This window comes from Paramisgurnus dabryanus, chromosome 12, assembly GCF_030506205.2.
Source record: "Paramisgurnus dabryanus chromosome 12, PD_genome_1.1, whole genome shotgun sequence".
Classification (NCBI taxonomy): domain Eukaryota; kingdom Metazoa; phylum Chordata; class Actinopteri; order Cypriniformes; family Cobitidae; genus Paramisgurnus; species Paramisgurnus dabryanus.
Window position 1 is genome coordinate 18,195,056 of NC_133348.1, and position 19,735 is coordinate 18,214,790.

Sequence of the window (19,735 nt, forward strand, 5' to 3'; positions counted from 1 at the left end):
CAATCAGAGGCCCCATTGACTTCCATAATTGGATGATACTATAGAAGTCAGTTGGCCTCTCGGATTGGTTACATTTATTCCTATCAAAATATCTTCAGTTGTGTTTATCCAAACAAAGAAATGTATACAGGTTTGTAACAACACGAGGGTGAGAAAATGATGGCAGAATTTACTTTTTTTTTATTATCCCTTTAAAGAGCACCAATTATCTGATTCACGGTTTTACATTTCCTTTGGTGTGTAAGGGTGTAATTACTAGGGGTGGGCCGATCCGATATTCTTTATCGATGTTAGTCCGCTATTGGCGAAACTGGCCGTATCGAATATGTAGAAGTCGGGGACTACAATCCGATCCGATACCAACACGGTCCTGGGATCTCATTTATAAAACTGTGCATAGGATCTTTACTAAACTTCTACGTACGCACAAAAGCCAAAAATGGCATAATGCCAACAAATATTAAGACTTATAAAACAAAGCAATGTTCCCTTTATGAATCACAAATCACCTGCAAGTGTGCATACATGAATCATCCTTAGATCCCACCCTTCAAGCCTATTCTCCCATTAAGTTTGTTTTTTATAGATCACAACCTTTGCGTGCACGCTTTATAAATGAGACCCCTGAACTGTCATGGCAACTTGGCATAAAGTGTGACTTGCGTCACCTTAAATACATTTTTGAATTTAACATTTTTTGCTACTAGTCTGTTTGAAAAATTTAAATAAAAAATGAAGCAGCAGTATTGCACAATGTTTCACTGAGTCTTGAATTTGCACAGTCATTTGTTGCACAGTAAAACGTTTGAGTTCTGTAGCTCTGTTTAAGCATAATGCTTTATGTAGGGTTAACAAATGTATTATTTGCAGCTTAATTTATTAAAAGGACGATAGAGATGGTATTGGATTGGTATCGACAGATACTCAAGGTTTTTGGTATCGACATTTGTATGAGATATGAAAAGTGGTATCAGCCCAGCCCTCATTAGTACATGTTAACGGTATGCAAAAGGTACAAATCCCAAAGTAAACGATGACACACATTATCGTTTCCAACTTAAATCTCTTTTCTTGGACTACAACAAACATGCGGATTGTAGGAAACTGTTTACTTCCTAGGGCATAGAGGAGCAACAATAATGTACGGTATGTGAAAAATAATGGGTTTTTTTAACAATAAACTACGCAAACACATACAAAATACACAAAATAATGTTGTTTTTAGCAACATAATAAGTGCTTTTTAGAAAAACACAGGGGTGGTAGAGTGGCACAGTTGGAATCACTGTACCTCACAGCAAGAAGGTTTACTCCAGATACTTCGGTTTCCTCCCACCATTTTAAGATATGCAGGTTTGAATTGGAGATGACAAATTGCCCGTACCCCAACTTGTGTGTACGTTAACTTTTATAAAAGTTAACCGTTTATCGCCATGAATATAGCTGTGGGTGCTGGAATAGCTTATGCAGTGAATTTTTGTTGCATGTCTAATGTTAGACTTCTCATCTCATGTGCGAATAATTATTAACCGCCTTTTGTTAATTTTACAGTCCGCCTGCCTGTGTAAATTCGACTCGCACCTAATCATTAACTTTCATTAACTCGCATTGATTTGTTGCTGCTATTCGTGCTCAACATGAACAATGTACACATTGATTTTAAAGTCAGTAATGAATGATGAGCTTTATGGATGCAGGGTGACATTCACCAGAGGGGCTAATATGAAGGTGTCTTCTGTAAGCGACAAGTTTACAACTCCATGCGCAGGGATTATAATTTACAGGGACGTGTTTATGAGTGAATAGTGTGACACTTCTTTGCTGTTTCTAGTCATGTAGGGTAACAGATGCACTGCTGCTCTTAATCTTCCCGAGTTCTCAGCAGGTGGAGACATAAGAGCTGCCACCCTCAGGCTATATGGTGCCCCATCACAAAAGAGAAGACATTATCATTAGATCTCAGACTTCAACATCCACCTTAACATTTCGCAGGCAATAAGCAGAAATGGAAACACATAGCTTTGTTGCGTAGGTGTTGCCTTTTTTAGTTCACACTTTTGGTTTCAAGAAGTCCTCTTGTGATGCACCTCTTAGGTTAAATTATTACTGGTAATAGATAGATTTGGAAGTGCGTCAAGACAATGTCCAAAGGTCCACTTAAAGTCCCTGTGAACGTTGTGACATATTTCTGAGTAAAACACAACATCAAAAATCGCTGCAAAAGACGCATTCCAACAGGTTTTATCATAGTTTTTACCAACTCCATTGACTTGTATTAGATGTCCTGTGAGGTACGGTATTACTCCGCGCCGGGAACTTTGTTTCTATTCTTGCAATTGGCAATGGCGGATTAGTGCCACCACCTGGGCTGGAGTGTCTATTATTCAAGCTCTTAAGCGGAAGAATGTACGGGTGTGAGGCGTTTGGAAAAATAGGTCCACAAGTTAACAACAAATGTTGAAACAGCTGTTGGAAAGCATCTTTTGCAGCAATTTTTGTGTTAGTATATCAGTGAACACCCCTGACCACTCGGTGAGTTTCACGTCTTTGTAAACGAAAGTTTAATGCATTTTAGGAAGTCTAAAATACCGAACTTGTCCTCCTTTGTCATTCCAAGTAATCGGATATTGATATCTATGGCACTGAAATTTTGTTTTGGTGCATCCATAGTTTAATTTAAATTTTTTTTCTTGATTTACTAATTTATCTATTCAGCAATACGCCTGAAGAGTTGTTAGGGTTTCTGGGAGTTGCCTCTTTCTATAAAAGAAAATTAAATTGTGATTTTGCAGCGTAAGCTCTACTTGTGCACTGAAATCTTCTTAAAGAAAAGTAAGCCTTGTCGTGTGAGGAACGGACTGAAATTTATCTCATTGTACACAAAAGACTGATCTTATACACAAAGGGAGCTCCATAATAATGGATAGTTAGATAATATTGACAAATTTAATCTAAATTTCTTCCTATAATGTATGTTAATAAGAAAAACAAGCACGCTTTCTCTAATGATGTACTTGACTTTGATTGCTTTGCTTTGGAGTTCTCCACTGCTCTGGGGGTCTTTGTATCATGAAATGCTGAATAAAAACTATGGCGTTTATGATTAAATTGTTCTCACTGCCTATCTTTTGACATTCTGTTTTTTATCTCAAAAAGGTGAGAAATGAAAGAATTGAATGGAAGAGAAGAGACAAAACAGATAAAATCATAATTCCGTGCACAGTTGTGAAAGGAGAATAAAGCAGTGTTTTTGTTATGGATACCGTAATTTATTCATCGGTTTTCACTGTGACATTTAAATGCATACATTCACATTAAAATTTACACTTATCTGCATATACTGTGGTGGAATTCATTTATGTAGTATTTAAGGTCTTGGGAACTCTTGACCACCAACATTTTGTTAAAATTCTAAACCACCAGGTTTGGACAAAGACTTGCATGTTTAAGGAGTGAAACACTTAATGCCAAAATAAAATTTAATGTCACTGTTTTCTTCTATTAGGCTGTGAAGACATTGTGGCAGAGAGCATCTCGCTGGACACGGTGGTGGCCATTTTAAAGTGGAGCTCGCAACCTTATGGCTCCAAATGGGTTCATCGGCAGGCCATGCACTTCCTGTGTGAGGATTTCAGCCAGGTCATGACCTCTGACGTCCTGTATGAGCTCACAAAGGATCACCTGCTGACAGCCATTCAGTCCGATTATCTACAGGTGACTGTACACCAATTTATCACATTATATTCATTTTATATTTGTGTTTAATTTTTCACTGTGCAATTTATATGTATAGTCTTGTACAACTTTGTTTGCAACATTTAATAATGTCCTTTAATAGGGGAAGTAATAAACTGTGTAATACAAATCCAAGTCTGAACCTATTCTGTATATTTTTGCCAAGTATCCAGCCTTCTGACTGCATATTCAATGTGTGCATGTCTTCTGTGCATGCCGGTTTATGTATAATGTTACATAAACCTGGTGTTTTTGATTTGTCAAGTTTATACAATAGGCTGTTTTTATACTTCAGCATTTTTTGTGTCAACTTACTGTCCGTCTTAATTAAATTTCAATTTCAACTTCACTGTAGGGTCCTTACATTACATTTTAAACTGCTAGGACAAGTTCAAGCTTATTTTCTCTGTGAAAGCATAGATGGGGTTATGCAAGGTAACCAGCTCATATTGCACTATTGGGAAACTTGTGTTTATTTCAGGCAATGGTGTCAGTATCAGTCTGTTGATCAATCTCTGCTGATCAGGGCTCAATTCTCTTAAAGGTCACCTTGTTATGTTTTTGGATGAATGAGTCATCTGTATCAGATGACCCCCCCTCCATGTCTATCTGTGAGCTTATAGGAAGAGCTACATCCCCATCTGGCATGTAGAAGTCTGTTAGCACCTTTACACTTTTAAATGCTTTATTTATGATGCACTACCTGGGGTCAAACCTGTTAATCGAATGCCTCTGGTGACTACTGTCTCAATAAAGAGGGATTACCTGATTGATTCAACACCTCAAGCCTAACTGTGTCAGGAGACTAATGAAAGTTTTTTTGGAAAGCCAATAGGTGCTAGAATTCGTAGACCGCATTGCAGCTCATCGTTTGGAAACACATCCTTGTAATGTTACCTTAACAAACACCAACAGTGTTAACAAGCAACAACAACCAGAGATGTTGAGGTTTAAGGCAGTGTGAACTAGCCTCTGTTTTGCAGACTGGCTACATATTAAGTCTTGTCACGGGTTAATCTTTGTCCTTTTAACCTGGGCTGGCACTTGACTTTGAAGTGAAATTAGATTTTGGCTGTGCAATATTCCAAATTCGATTATATAGGAGCAAGATCATTTTGCTTGGGTTTCACCTGACACCTGCAGGACATGCCACCATGATGTATTTCAGTTTTTTAAGATGTGCTTATGTCTGCATGCATTGTCCTCTTGTTAAACACATTATTTTTCCACCTGCATAGACTTTAATCCAGCTTGGCAACGCTTGCTTTGGTTATATTAACTAGTTCTGTTCTTTCCCTGTACACAGGCCAGTGAGCAGGACATCCTCAAGTATTTGGTGAAGTGGGGTGAGCACCAGCTCATCAAGAGGATGGCTGATAGAGGTACAACAGATCTGGACTTGTCCTTTTTTTATTTACCCAATAAAAGCTTTTAGTTTTCCATCAATCCATCAACATGATTTGCTGTTTCTAATCAGAGGTAGTTTGTATTCAGAGAAGAGTCATTCTCGTTCCAAATAGCATTTTATTGGATGAAATTGGTGTAGGATGAGTCAACAGTATTTTTGTCTTTTATCTCGGAAAGTAAAATTGTAATTTTAAGTGCTCACTAATAAAAGTGAATTGTCAACATTTAGTACGAGTATTAAAAAGAAATCAAAGATATTTATTAGAAGCCACAAAACTTTAATCAAGCAGAATCATATAATTAGCAACTTGGAATATAATGTTATCACGTAATTGTGGTGCATTATAGTCGCTTTAATTCAGAATATGCATATGAAGAGTTTGGTTCCAAAACGCAATAAATCCATTTTGACTAATTTCAATAAAAACGTGTTTTCTATACCAAGAAAAGGACAAGATGAAAACCCCTATTTTCTGTTACAAACTTTCACATAGCATCTTTAGGTTATATTAACATAAAAAATGCAAAACCATCATTTGATTTTCAAAGATTTATTATAAAATGTATTATTAAGGTTTTTCCAAAATGCTATATAACTGTTGAATCAATATATAAATGTGCATTCATCTTTGTCATGTTATATTCATTTAGTTGACTAGTGGTGGTATACAAAGATTAAAAAAATAAACATTAATGGCATTAACTTTGTCATATTAACTCTTTCACCGCCAGCGTTTTTAAAAAAAGTTGCCAGCCAGCGCCAGTGTTTTTCTTTAAATACTGTATATAAACATATACAATATACCAAATGAAGGAACAGACCCTCTGCTTTCAAACAAAAAAAAAAACGTTTCATCCTACCTTTAGTGGTTCTTTTGCAATCAGCTTTTGAATATGGGTAGGTTTTTGCAAAAACACCATATTTTGAGCAAAAAGCAGAGATAATTCCATTTTTGTGACGGACTTTTCATAGCGATCCCATTCAGAGCGATCTTTAAAACAGACACGGACATGCAGCAGCTTGCCATAGGGCAAAACTTCCGGTTTTAAAAAGTTGCGGAAGGGCGCCACCTGGTGGATAATAGCGGTATTGCGGAAAGACGGAAAATCTCGTCATTGGCGGGGAAGCGTTTTCTCTTAATTGACAAGATATCTCGTCAATGGCGGGGAAAGAGTTAAGAACACAGTCATTGCTGTTCTCATCCTTGGGATGTCATCGCTGAACTTTTTTGACAGCGATAAGCTGTAAAATGTTTTGGTCCTGATCGATTTTTCGTTGGCTTCGAGTAAAATAATGGGAAGTTTTTCATAAGATCCACTGGGGTCAAGCCTTGGGTGTTAGCATGACAGAAGCTTAATGCTGTGGTGTGAGAGCAAGCAACTGCCGGCATTTTTACGTCTCCCGAGTGCCTCTCCCGTAAATTAAATTATTCGATTTTGATGGCTTACGTTACTTCTCATCACAGACCAACAAAAGTATTATTTTGTTTGTTGATCATGAAGTACAAAGTAGATGAGGAAAACTAGGATTCCGTGTGTATTCAAAGTGGCGCCATTATTACTTACAATGCGTGGAATGGTGCGCTGTGATTGGTTAAGTGGATTTATTGCATTCTGCGGAGAAGGAGGAGTGGCGTTTATCGCGTTTTGGGACTAAAGGAAAGAAAAGATGACAGAGTAACACGGCGGATATTGGATTTTGCATAAAATTAATAATTTACTTTTTAATACTGATCTGATACAATAGAGATTTTTTTTTTTTTTAAATGGCGTTTATCGCATTTTGGAACCCATCTCTACATATAGATAAAGCCAAACTCAACAGCATTTTTGTTTCTCTCCACTAAGTCCTTGTCTGTTGTTAAAGCATGTCATCTAAGACAGCATCTTTATTTTATGGGGTATTATTCATTCATAATTAATTAATACGATTTTGGTATTCATGCATTGGTTTTTCTTTGCATTGCATTTAGCAGCCCTAAACATATATTCCAATCTACATAACACACACATTTCCTGGGCCAAACTTGTTGTCACTGACTTTGTCCTCGTTTCCTCCTATTTCCGGAGATGTTGGTCTGAATCACGCCAACCTAATGATTTATTCCCCAATCCTCCTAATGTGTAGTAATGACTCTGACTGGCTCAGCACTAAGAAACCAGGCCAAGTGTTCTGCAATACAGAACCGTAGCATATGGCTGGCGGCTACAGATCCGGCCTCCAAATACTCTGTGTACCCAACAGAATCAAATATCCCACAGACTAACACTATCTTGAACATTTACAGCTGTTGCCAAACCACAAACATGAACTGCTTTTCCCACAGCACCTAACACGTTTTTAAGGGATGCAGCAGGGCAAGATCACACATTCATTTTGTCATTAACAATATTTTAGGTTATGTATAGAGGGTATTTCAGTTAGAATATGATCTAACAAGGTTAAGATCTTAGAAGTGGTTTCAGCATGAGTATCCCTGAGCTTAAATTCCCCGCTCAAGGGCAAGGCAGCCGACAGCAGAGCTGCATATTGATACCGCACTAATCCTCTGGAAGCGCACACACCCCACCCATCTTTGTCTAAATCTGTAGTGTGGGTTTAGAAAGTTGGCCACCTTTTCCTTTGAGGACTTTCCAAGAAGATGCTTGCGTGTGTGAATCTAGGTGCCTGCCTTTGTGTGTGACTGTCTGTGTGTTTATGTATTTCCCCTCAGAGCCTAACCTGCTGTCTGGCACTGCGCATAGTGTGAATAAACGTGGTGTGAAAAGAAGGGATCTGGACCTGGAAGAGCTTAAAGAGATTCTCTCTCCGCTGCTGCCTTTCGTCCGTACTGAGCACATATTACCCACTAACAGTGAGGTCCTCTCTGATACTGTAAGTGTGTGCCTTTTCTTAAAGGAAATAAATAAAAAAAAAACTAAAAATGAAAACATGTTTGTTTTTTCCAAAGCTTTTGCTCCATCTTTTTTGTGCAGTTATAATGAATATGGATTGGAGGTTGTAAAAGAATGTTTTGTAGTGCTTTTTTGCATCCTTTACAGACATGACCCAGTGCATTTTCTTACTCATTTTTTATGTTCCACAAAAGAGAACAGTATACATTTGGAATATGTTTTTTTTTTTTTTTTTTGAAGATCTGGACATTTAAAGCTAGTGACTTTTTGTAAAGTATAAAGGAAAACACCAGTTTTTCAATATTTTACTATGTTCTTACCTCAACCGTATTTTTCGGACTATAAGCCATGTTTTTTTTCATAACTTGGCTGTTGCTGCGTCTTATAGTCAGGTGCGCCTTGTAAGTCAGTATGAATGAATTTTGACATTTATGAGGCAAGAGACATCATTACCGTCTACAGCCGCAAGAGTCCGCTATATGCTTCTCCTTTATTTATGTAATTCAATGGATTCAGTGATGCGAAATGACGAGTCTGCGAACTTCACGCTAATTGGCTTGTTCGGTTAATTTAGTTTATAGATGGTTTATTGTTTAAATAACTGATAATATTACTTTAACGTACAGACATCTATTCAGCCTGCTGTTCTGTCTGCTATTGTTTAGTTGAATAACTTGCCTTTCCAGATTAAATGTCTGTTCTTCGGCTTGGATTTTGTGAAATAATTTTCTAAATAAACGCGATGTATAGTCCAATGCGACTTATATATGTTATTTTGCCTTAATGACTCATTTTTGAATGATGGTGCTTAATATACTCCATTGCAGCTTATACTCCGGAAAATACTGTACTCATCTTTTTTCAATGGGGGCACTTAAAGGTGCTCTAAGTGAATTCAGCGTTTTAGACCATAAAACATTTTTTGTTACATACAGAAAACATCTCCTCACTATCTGCCTGTCCGCTGATCAAACTGTAAAAAAACGCAATCTCTGTAGACAGCCCAGGCTCTACAAACTTCAATATAAACACAGTGGCCAAACCTAGCACCATGAAACAAAACAAAGTGTTCCAGCCAATAAACGACAAGAAGGATTTGGGGGTGGGGGTTGGGCGCGTTCATGAAAGCACGGAAGGGAGGGGGAGGAGTTAGCTACGCTCAGTTTGTTTGAAAACAGTTCAAACATCAACAAAATGTGACGTCTCGCAGATTCGCTTAGAGCGCCTTTAATCTTTGTACAGCGTGTCGTGAATGTGTGAGCATTTAGCCTAGCCCCATTGATTCCTTAGTATCCAAACAGGGATGAATTTAGAAGCCACCAAACACTTCCAAGTAAGTATGGTGACACAAAATAAAACGATACAATATAGTTCTCATTTTTTGTCCGCTCGTGTAACTACTCATTTAACAGTCTTTAAATGGGGAAAACGTGGAAGTGTTTGGTGGCTTCTAAATTCTTCCCTCTTTGGATCCTAAGGAATGAATTATGCTAACACATTCACGACATGCTATAGACCCCTTCACGGTTCACGTCACAGGCGGTTCCCACTTTTCAATTCAATTCAATTTTATTTATATAGCGCTTTTCACAAAAGTCAATTGTTTCAAAGCAGCTTTACATAAATAGAAGCAGTGAAAAGCACAGAAAACGACAGATAGCACAACAAAATACATGATAGCATGAGCAGTTAAATTTGCTGCGGCTATGACTCAATATTATAATTGCACGTATTACTAAAGCAACGTATAGAAGAGGAAGCTAGGTAAAGCCCAAAAAGGCTGCCTCCCCGGGGTGAAAAACCCCCTAGGAGAAAAAAAACCCCCGGGCTTTTATCCGAGGAAAAATAAGTCCTAGGAGGGAAAAACCCTTGGGAGAACGGAAATGGAGATTTAGCGGAGATTAAGCGGTTCTGCCGGTGATCGTTGGTCAGCTATCAGCTGGGCATAACGTTGAAGGACAGCCAGTAGATCAGAGGTGTGCCGACTTTCACATCTACTGGGACTGGGTCTGTTTGTCTCGTCCTCGGGTCGAGGACAAGACAGGGAGAGAAAAACAAAATCGCATGTCGGGGTCAGAAAAGTCATTACAGCAGATTGAGTTGCGTATTATTTGGTATCGTCAAAAATGCCTACTTACGTCGTGGGCTGTGAAAAGCGCATCAGGTCTTCCGTTAAGTTTTCGCGATTATTGCAGAATCTCAAAAACAAAAAAATACAACATCTGCGTCTGCAAGCAAAACGTGCAGACTGGAACAATGCAAAGATCAAAGAGGCTTGTGTTTGTAGTGATCACTTCGTTTCAGGTAAGTCATCATTTTTCAGCCCTGTTAGATTAAATTATAAAGCCTCGATTGTATGAACAGTTTGACCCCATGCTGCGCGCGCACCTGATAGTCATTCAATGTTTACAAACCTTGAAGGGGTCTATACAAAGATTAAGTGCACGCATTGAAAAAAGATAGGTATGTATTAATTTGTCTAAGTTGAGGTAAGAACACAGTAAAATATTTAAAAAGGTGGTGTTTTCCTTTAAATTGGAGCACTAAAGGGCAGTTACACTACATTAAATGCGTGCAAAATTGCTTTAGAGCTCAACATTGCTTCTCCCAAAGTTTATAGTTTAAAGGCATGTTTAATTTAAAGTTTTAGTAGTTTTTTTTTTAGGTTTACATTCTTTTAAACTTGTTATATAGAACAGGATTATTTTAACTACCAAAATGAGTTTCTACCAGATGAATCTGTGACTAAACGTTATTAGACAAGCATCTGTTCACTAAATCATTAAAGTGTACCAAACTTAGAAACTCAAGTATTATCATCATGTCCTTATGTTCCATTCAATAACATTCATAGTGGGTACACAAATCCAATGTTATCTCCCTTAAGGATACAAAGAAATAATATCTTTCTACTGTACTGCATATTGTTATTAAAAATGACAGAAAGATGATTTTAGTACATACTTGATTCTCAGTACTGCAAAGAATGATTTTGCACTAATGCATACGTTTTAGTTTTTTGTCTGTTTTTCGAAAGCTCACGCCATGTATGAATAATGCCGTTCTCCTTTGCCTTTAACAGATGAAGAGGGGACTGATCAGCACTCCTCCATCTGATATGCTGCCCACAGCAGAGGGAGGCAAAGCCAACGCCTGGCTCAGGCAGAAGAGCGCTGGCATTTATGTTCGCCCACGCCTTTTTTCTCCTTACGTGGAGGAGGCCAAGGTAGGTTCCACCGACTCACCTCGCACGCACCAGGGTGTCTAAGGTACAAGCTTCTTTTGAGGCAAAGAGGAGACCATGAGACACGATTTCATGGAGGGAAGTTTGTTCCTCAGCCAAAATACAAACAGTAGGGTCATTCTGCAAAACAGGTGCCGTCTGTGTCTCTAATTAACATGTGTAAATAATGACTAACCGTGAATAGATGACACCAACTGTTATTATGTGCTGTTGTTATTGGCATTTTTCTAAATACATAAACAAAAACGACAGTAACTCACAATATATTTTTCTTATGCTTTCTATAAGAGGTTGCCTGTGTTTGTCATGAAATTATGGTCTTATGTTGTCAACCCTGTTATCGTTATTTACTATAGTTAACAAAACACAAAATGTTAACAAACACCTCGATATCTTGAGCAGAAGACTAAAATAGCTAAAAATGTCAACTGTGTTATGTAATGAAAGGCATAGATGTATTTAGCATATATTTTCTCAATCTTTAAAATATTTTTTGTTAGGCCGTTCTGGATGAGATGATGGTTGAGCAGACCGATTTGGTCAGGCTGCGAATGGTGCGCATGTCCAACGTACCCGACACGCTCTACATGGTCAACAATGCTGTGCCCCAGTGCTGTCACATGATCAACCACCAGCAAATGGCGGGCAGCCAAACAGCTCCACCGTCTGTGGTTGCTAATGAGATACCAGGTGGGTTAAGCGCTTATTCATAGCTTGTAATGATGCATTGTTTTAGCCGATCTACAATTTTAAGGCCCTCGGTCTTTGGAGAATATATTATGCAGTACTTTGGTTCCCACTTAATTGTGGTAATTGCCTCTCACATATTGCATCTTCTGAAATATTCAATAGGACACAGTTGCGAATCTCATAAATTACATTAGCAGATAATAATTGCTCAATTCAACGGTGATGTTTTTTTAAGATGAATTTCAGTGATGTTTTCTGTAAATATATTGTGTGTGGGAACATTGACAAGGCATGTTGGCAAGCTTTGCGATGCTGTGGGTGTTACACAAAACATTCATCATAGATAAAAACACTACATCTGTCTCTGTATGTGGGCATACACACTTGTGTCATGATCTTTTTTAACCGTTTATGTACTTGCGCATGTACTGAAGTCATCTGTTTTTGCTGTTTCCTGCAGTGCCCAGGTTGGGAGTAGTGAAGGAAATGATCCGTAGGCTGCAGGAGCTGCGTCACACAGACCAGGTGCAGCGGGCATATGCTCTGAACTGCGGTGAAGGCGCCACCGTCAGCTACGAGCTGCAGATACGTGTGCTCAGAGAGTTCGGACTACCTGACGGGGCCGCAGAACTCCTTCAGGTAACCCAGCACATCCTGTTTGCGTGGATGCTGACATGCGTTGCCATGGCAACCACAGATCTCACTCTCTCTATCTCTGATCATCAAGTAGTTTTACCAGAGCTTTGATGTTTGTATGTTCTTTTCCAATTATTGTTTTATCCATAAACATTTTAAGGAAAATCTTAGTGCTTGCATAGAATACACTTCAGATACAAGTATGTTTTCCAGTGGCGGCTTGTGACTGCTCCTCCGAGGGGCGCAAATTCAAAATATGTGTTCGCTTATGTTTTCAAAATATGTGTTTGTTGCGTCATGTGAACCATGATGCACAATTCTTCACTTGCCGTGCACAACGCATATTTTGAAATTACGAACCACACACATGACGGGCTACATACATGTTGTGACAAACATCACATAGAGCGCCCTAGAAAAAATACGTCACCGGCCGCCACTGATGTTTCGCATCATTTCCTGCGATTTAGACCAGTCAATGTGTTTTCTGGACACGGTACACTTGGTTTTAAGTGCTTTAAGCTCAAAATGGTGTATCTCAAAAGGGATATTTCTGCAGTTTAAATAACCATCAAGTCAAAATTTCTTTAGCATTTCTCAGCCAACAGCATCTGATTTTTAAAGCCCTTACGCTAGCTGTGCTGTGTTTCAGAATCCGCACAAGTTCTTTCCTGAAGAGCGTTTTGGAGATGAGAGTCCAGTGCTGGCTCTGCGCCAGTCGGGTCGCTGTCGGGTCAACAGTACACCAGCTGTGGAGAGCATGTTCACCGACCTGGAGTCACTGGTGGGCTTCCATCCTCCACTGCCCCCACCGCCTCCACCCTACCATCCTCCTTCCATCCCGGGCCACAGCCAGCAGCAGTTTAAAGCAGGCTGGAGACCTCGGGTTCCTAGCCAGGCTCCTTCCAGATCTTTCTCCTACCCCTGTAATCATGCACTCCTCCACAGGCAGCCCTCTTCAAAAATGGCCAGCCCAGTTTACCCACCAGGAACCAAGCCGTTGCCTCCTGACTGCACCAGTGCGCCGGGAGGAAGAAGTCTTCATCCTGATAAGCAAATGGTAATTTTTACTATAAAAATTTGTGTTGCATAACAGTATTGTATAAAGGATGGTGGTAATAGTTATACTTTCTAAATTATTCCAGCAGAATATGGAACCCGTCATGCCAGACATCGCCATGGGAGTTTCTGCAATGAGCCTGAAGGAGCGTCGCCTTCCAGAAGTCTCCATGGAGGTGGAAAGTCACGAATCCCACCCCCACATGTCTACGGCTCCGCCCGCATCCCACGGCTACTCCAGCCGGCACCCGCACTCCTCCCGCAAACGTCACGCCGCCGAGCCCAAGCCCGAAGGCCCGCAGCCTGACTTCCCTGATCTCTACGAGTTCCCCGGTCGCCACGTGCCTCCCTACAGCGGACCGGACCTCTACATCCACAGTCGTCAGGCAGGCAGCGGGCCGCCGCCTCCGGCTTACTCCGAGCCTTCCGACTCTCTCCGCCTGGATGTGCTGGAACAACCTCCACAGAGACTAGACTTGGCGATCGTCTCCCAAGCAGCTGTTGCACAGGGTGCGCAGAGGTCACGAGCCATGAACGAGACAGATCTCACCTGTGGACTCGGCCCTTCGACAGAACAGTACGAGGAGTGGCCTACGAATCGCAGGCCGGCTCCCGAAGGGATAGGGCTGGTGTTAGGAGGAAACGTAGGGACTGGGGAAGAGGGAGGGTTGGGGGCTCGAGACCGTAGGTCACCCAACAAACCCGAATACCCATACAGGAAGTCCGCTCTCTGACGCCTGATCAAAATGAGGGGTTGTGCTAACAGAGACTATGGACTGATATATAAATGCTAAGTGTAAGCTAACAGGTGAGGCACCAGCAGTCCTGCACTTTGTGTTCTTTAAAGTGATCTCACAGCGATGAATGGCCACAAGCTATGTTGGTGGCTGAAGGATGTCACATAAGCTGCTTCAGGTTTTTGAACCGTGCACGAGGAGAGCTTGGTTTGATTGTGTGCGCCATAAAGAGGAAAAATCCCAAACCTGTTTTTCCATGAAATTCCATTTAAACTGCCCTGAATAGAAGTCATCCGTCCCGTAGTCACTATACGTATAGATCACGGTCCTGCCTATCTGGTTCTTGACAATCCTGACAGATTTTGCATATTAATGTACACGCACCACAGTATGTTTCTTTTACTTTCATTTGCCCAACGCTGGCAGAGCCAACTAGGAAATTATATATTTATCTACACGCACAGATTTATCTTTCCTTAGAAGTAAATTGGAAAATATGAAGGCAATAAGTTACAAACTCATTACTTTCTCTAGTCCTTGACAAACGGCCCCCCTCTCCTTTTGAGAGAAGAGTGGCAGTAATAGCTTGCGTAATCCGCACCATTCCCTGGCTTTTACATTAGCCTGTGCAATTTAAGAACCAAGATGGAACATAAAAGGGAAAACAAATAAAATCCCCTGTCTCCTACGGGGCAGCTTGTCAGGCATAACAATAGCTTAGATGCGTCATCGAATTTTATTGTGCTCCACAACCCGGATCTATGGAGTCGATCCTGTGTGTATTTAACTTTAAAAACTGTCGGTCCGCTCAAACGAAATTCGGCCCCCTCGGTTGTCTTTTTTCAAGGCTGCGGTTCCTCAGAGATGCATCTCATTCAATCAAGCTCCATCAAACCAACCTCGGTCCTCTAGATGTCAGCAGGCGCAAGAATTTATTTGCTCTAGTCAAGCAGGTGACCAACAATTATGCTTAAAAACTGGCTTGGGGAAAATTTGAGCATTGAGGAATTTCTTTTTTTATTTGATGATTTAAGATAACACTTCACAAAACAATACACTGCTGCACTGCTGTTTTAAGCTTTATTTTACTCCGAATCAGAAAGTCCCGTGTTGCAGTTCAATGGCGCAGGTGTTTATTTTAATATAAATTAGCTTTCTGCTCATAAAATATCATTTGACCGTGCTGACGCAGCAAATATGCAGGCTTAAGCTAATGAACAATACATCACGGTACTGTATTCTCAAAATAGACAATTATATAAGATCCTTGGACCTAAAATCATCTGCAACATCTCATGTTTCATGGAGCACAGAACACCTTTTGTCGGTTTGAAAGCACAAAAAAGTAAGAATGTCAGATTTTCCCAAATTATTAAGCTGGGATGGGAAGACTGTTTATGTTACAGGTATCTATAAAGCTGAATTTAGTAGATTGAATGAAAACTCTCTGGTTCAGATTTTTAGATAGTTTATGAAATGTTTCTCACGAATGTCATTTATTGTTCTCTCAATACCCCAGGCACTTTGAACAGCAGAAATGGCCTTAAGAATAGTAAAAGAATTAAGGGGTTAAACCGCTATATCTGCAGCGATGACCTCCATTTTGTATCACACACGGTCTTCTGTGCCAGAGAGAGACTCTCTACCTCCAACCAACCCCGTTTGATTTTCCCTTTCTCCTTTATATTCTTTTCAAATGATTCAGACCTCACCTTGAACATTTACCATCGAGGGACCGAAGCCAACAGCTGGAAATCACATTTTCACTTAGATTTCCATGAAGTCTCGCTGTGTTTCTCGATTGAAGAATCAACATAACCCCGCAGTCGAGACGTTAAAATAAAGAGTGACGTTTTAAGAGGAATGTGAGGAGTGATGGCTGCAGCTCACGCAAATTATACGTCCCATTTTGCTACGGTAATTTGCGGTAACTAAATCTACAATTGACGTACGTATTATTAATGACAGGAAGCGATTATTCTGCGTTTACCCGTGTTCTTATTCAGTCATTTTAGCTGTGGCGATATATATTCATATTAGTGCAATGCACTCAACATGCAAACGGTCACAACATTTTACCTTTTCTGTCGCTCGGGTGGTACTTTATGGTTTTGTACCTTTACAGGTATACTAAACATAATACTTGTTAATGTTGGGGTACATAACTGTACCTTAAGGACCTATTGTGTACTTTTTAAAATGTTTTGTATCCTTAACACTTACCTAGTACAGTTTTGGTCCTTAAAAGGTAGACAATAGGTCCTTCAGGTATAATGTATTGTATACCCATAAAGGTACAAAAATGAATCTTTTTGAGGGTATCACCCGTGACAGAAAGTGTGCTGGACCTGTAACACTGGTTCCAGCTTGTCAAACCTGACGGTGTCATTAACCCTACGGCTATACTGTGTAGTCCCATGTAGCTTAAGGGGGTCAGATTCGTAATTAGATGCAGTGTAGATTCCGGCAGGGGTACAAGCAGTCTTCTCGGAGGGTTGAAGTCATCTGAAACAAACCGAATGGATACACAGGAGGCTTTTATGGAAAATGTTCCTGTCCTCTTAAAGTGTGTGTGTGTATATAGTCATGCGGGTACATCTGATGCAAGATTCTTGGTCCCCGATGCAAATAATTTCATCTGCATATAAATAATATGCATAATATGCAGCGCAGCCTACTTAAATCTACCCTATTCAAAAGCAGGGTGAACTTATTTACTAACCGCTTTCTTGTTTTACGAATATAAAGTGTATCCCAGATCATTTGAAAGACACAAGCTTGCGTTTTAGTCAAAGAAGCCTTGTGGGTCCGGCAGGCTCAATGACTCAATGTAGCTGACACACAGGAGCTGGTTTACCGGCAGCTCACGTTTCCTTTTGATGTGTCTTTCTGCACTCATTCAGATTGTCAGTGTTTCAGGTTTGTACTTCAGTATTATGCGCCAGCAGTTATGAGCGGCCAACCCTGCCGTAGGTCTGAACTGATGTTATTTTGATCTGGGTCTGCTGAGAAGAACCCTCTGTATGAAATTTTTTCCCTGTTGCATATAAGTTTTGATTTTCCAGTCTATTACGTTGTCTATAACTACAAGCATCACATTATTGGCACCAGCACTTCCCTTCGAGGCAGCCGGGAGGAGATTCGAAAGTCTGTTATGTCATTTTAGTGAATCGCAATCGCTGCATAACCGTGACCCAAAACTGACAGATGGATATTTAGGCCCACTGCTGCTACTCTGAGGTTTTTCTGCCAGCGCAGAGCGTTTCTTGACGTCAACGCTTACCTCTGCGAAGGATAGACCCAGCCATGCCTTAATCTAAAGGGGAGGTTAGGAAAACTCCTTGGATTGCCTCTGCTATACTCAGGCCATATTTAAATCTAGAAATCATTTACACAATATCAAACGCATATGAGGGATATTTTTAGTTACAATTCAATAGTATTTTTTGTGTTTGAGATGCACGCTGACCTCATAATTAATACATTGCTAACATGAATGCTTTTTTGTGGTGTTCGAGGGTTAGAGAATGAATTTGAAATGCGATTGACCTCTCCCAGAAGAGATGAGCTGTAAGTGTTTAGTCTGTCCTGTTTGACTTCATGTAACATTTTCATTGCTTCAAAGAATGATGGGTTGTTTTGGAGGAAATGAATTTGGCCACCATACTTGACATCGTATGCCAAGGAGTAAAAGCTAGTACAGATGAAGAAGGTACCCATTGCACTAAAATCTGAATTGGTAAGACTTTTTAATGGTAATGTGTACAAAGTGTTTTGTTAAAGAGCGCCCTCTCTTGGCTTTGATTTTTATTGTGTCTGTTCAGCGCTAGATTCACTTTTATACGATTCATTCCTAATCCTTTTAAGTATTATATTTGCATGGCATTGCATTATTTATCTCCAAAGTGCCGCAAGGCGGAACGAACGAACGAAGGTTTGCGTTTGGATGTGTGAAGGGCAAGGGAAGTTCTGTCTGCAGACGTATAAATCAAGATCTCCAGGTTCTCTCTTGTGCTATCTCTCTTATAAGGAGATGATTTAGTGCCTTCCCTGCCTGAGGCTGGGCTTCCTCCACACCCCTTTGTCTTATGCAAGCCGTTTCTACAAACCTCTGTTGAACCGTCTCTTTGTAATACTGTAGCCGACGCTTAGTGTGCATAATGTTTGATTTTTTTTCTCAAAAATAAAATATTTTTCAAGATTTTTGGTACCTTGGAACACAGGCCTCAGAAATACGGTGTTTTGTTGTATGTAAAATGTAAAGTTTTTATAAATCTATATAAAACAGGCGAGATCTATTTGAGACATTGGGCGTATGTGCGTATGTACATGCGCACATACAGAAAAGCATTCTTTTGTGGAGTTGTGGAAAGTGTATATTTTTCTATTCTTTTCTTTGGCCGGTGTAGTTATGAACTTTACTCTCCCATTAGGTGACTAATGTCTTGAAAATAAATAGTTTTGAGTTATAATGCTCATGTCTGTTTATTGGTTGTTTAAATTGATTCATGCATTTCAGATTTTCAATACAATGTAAGCCACACTTTGCTATTAATGGGTATAGGAGAAAAAAAGGAGGAAAAGTTCTCTTACTAAATGGCTTTTTTTAAACATTTATGCATTTGGCAGATGCTTTTATCCAAAGCGACTGACGGTGCATTACAAACAGAGGTGTAAAGTATTCAAGTTTTTACTTTATTAAAATACTTTTCTCAAGTATCTGCACTTTATCAGTATGTTTTTCTTTTACATTTTAAAGCATATCAACATAGTTTTTATTCCACTACATTTCACTTAAACTCATTCCCTGCCAGCCATTTTTTTTTTAAGTTCCATTTTTTTGTGATTTTCACAAAAGTTTTACAAAATGCCTTTCAGGACAATTTTCTTCTAAAAATATATAAAATGAAAGAACAGACCCTCTGCTTACAAACAAAATAGGAAAAAAATTTAATCCTATATTTTTTTTCTCTGCTTATAAACTCTTTAATATGGGTATTTTTTAGCAAAAAGCTGAAATAATTGCATTTCTATAAAGGAATTTTGTTAGAGATCAGATTCAAAACGATTATCAAAACATACACAGAGTTTAAATTCAGTAAATAATTTTTTGCATCAGTTTTTTTATTAATTGGGTAAGTGCGTCTAGTCGATAATCGCGTATTACAGAATAACATAAAACCTCATCAGGAACACATGTTTTCAAAATGTTTTCTCTTAATTGATGAGATAACTTGTCAGTGGCAGGGAAAGAGTTAAAATCCCTGTAAAATGAGATATTGAATGTGTTCTAAGTTTGTCATACCAAAGAAAAATGTGTTATTAACCACCC

General features: G+C 39.5%; 1 protein-coding gene across 2 annotated transcripts in view; it reads left to right on the plus strand.

Moving 5' to 3' along the window:
• The window catches only part of btbd7 (BTB (POZ) domain containing 7), a 50,447-nt gene extending 32,231 nt beyond the window's left edge, over positions 1-18,216 (plus strand). Inside the window, exons 4-11 of one of the 2 annotated variants that reach the window (XM_065255812.2) lie at positions 3,506-3,714; positions 5,042-5,117; positions 7,857-8,017; positions 11,120-11,263; positions 11,782-11,971; positions 12,432-12,610; positions 13,260-13,667; positions 13,753-18,216. In XM_065255812.2, coding sequence (XP_065111884.2) covers positions 3,506-3,714; positions 5,042-5,117; positions 7,857-8,017; positions 11,120-11,263; positions 11,782-11,971; positions 12,432-12,610; positions 13,260-13,667; positions 13,753-14,400 — 2,015 coding nt within the window. In that variant the 3' untranslated portion in view covers positions 14,401-18,216. The remainder of the gene's footprint in view (positions 1-3,505; positions 3,715-5,041; positions 5,118-7,856; positions 8,018-11,119; positions 11,264-11,781; positions 11,972-12,431; positions 12,611-13,259; positions 13,668-13,752) is intronic. The other variant, XM_065255813.2, reaches the window with a different exon arrangement.
• The last annotated feature ends 1,519 nt before the right edge of the window (positions 18,217-19,735 follow it).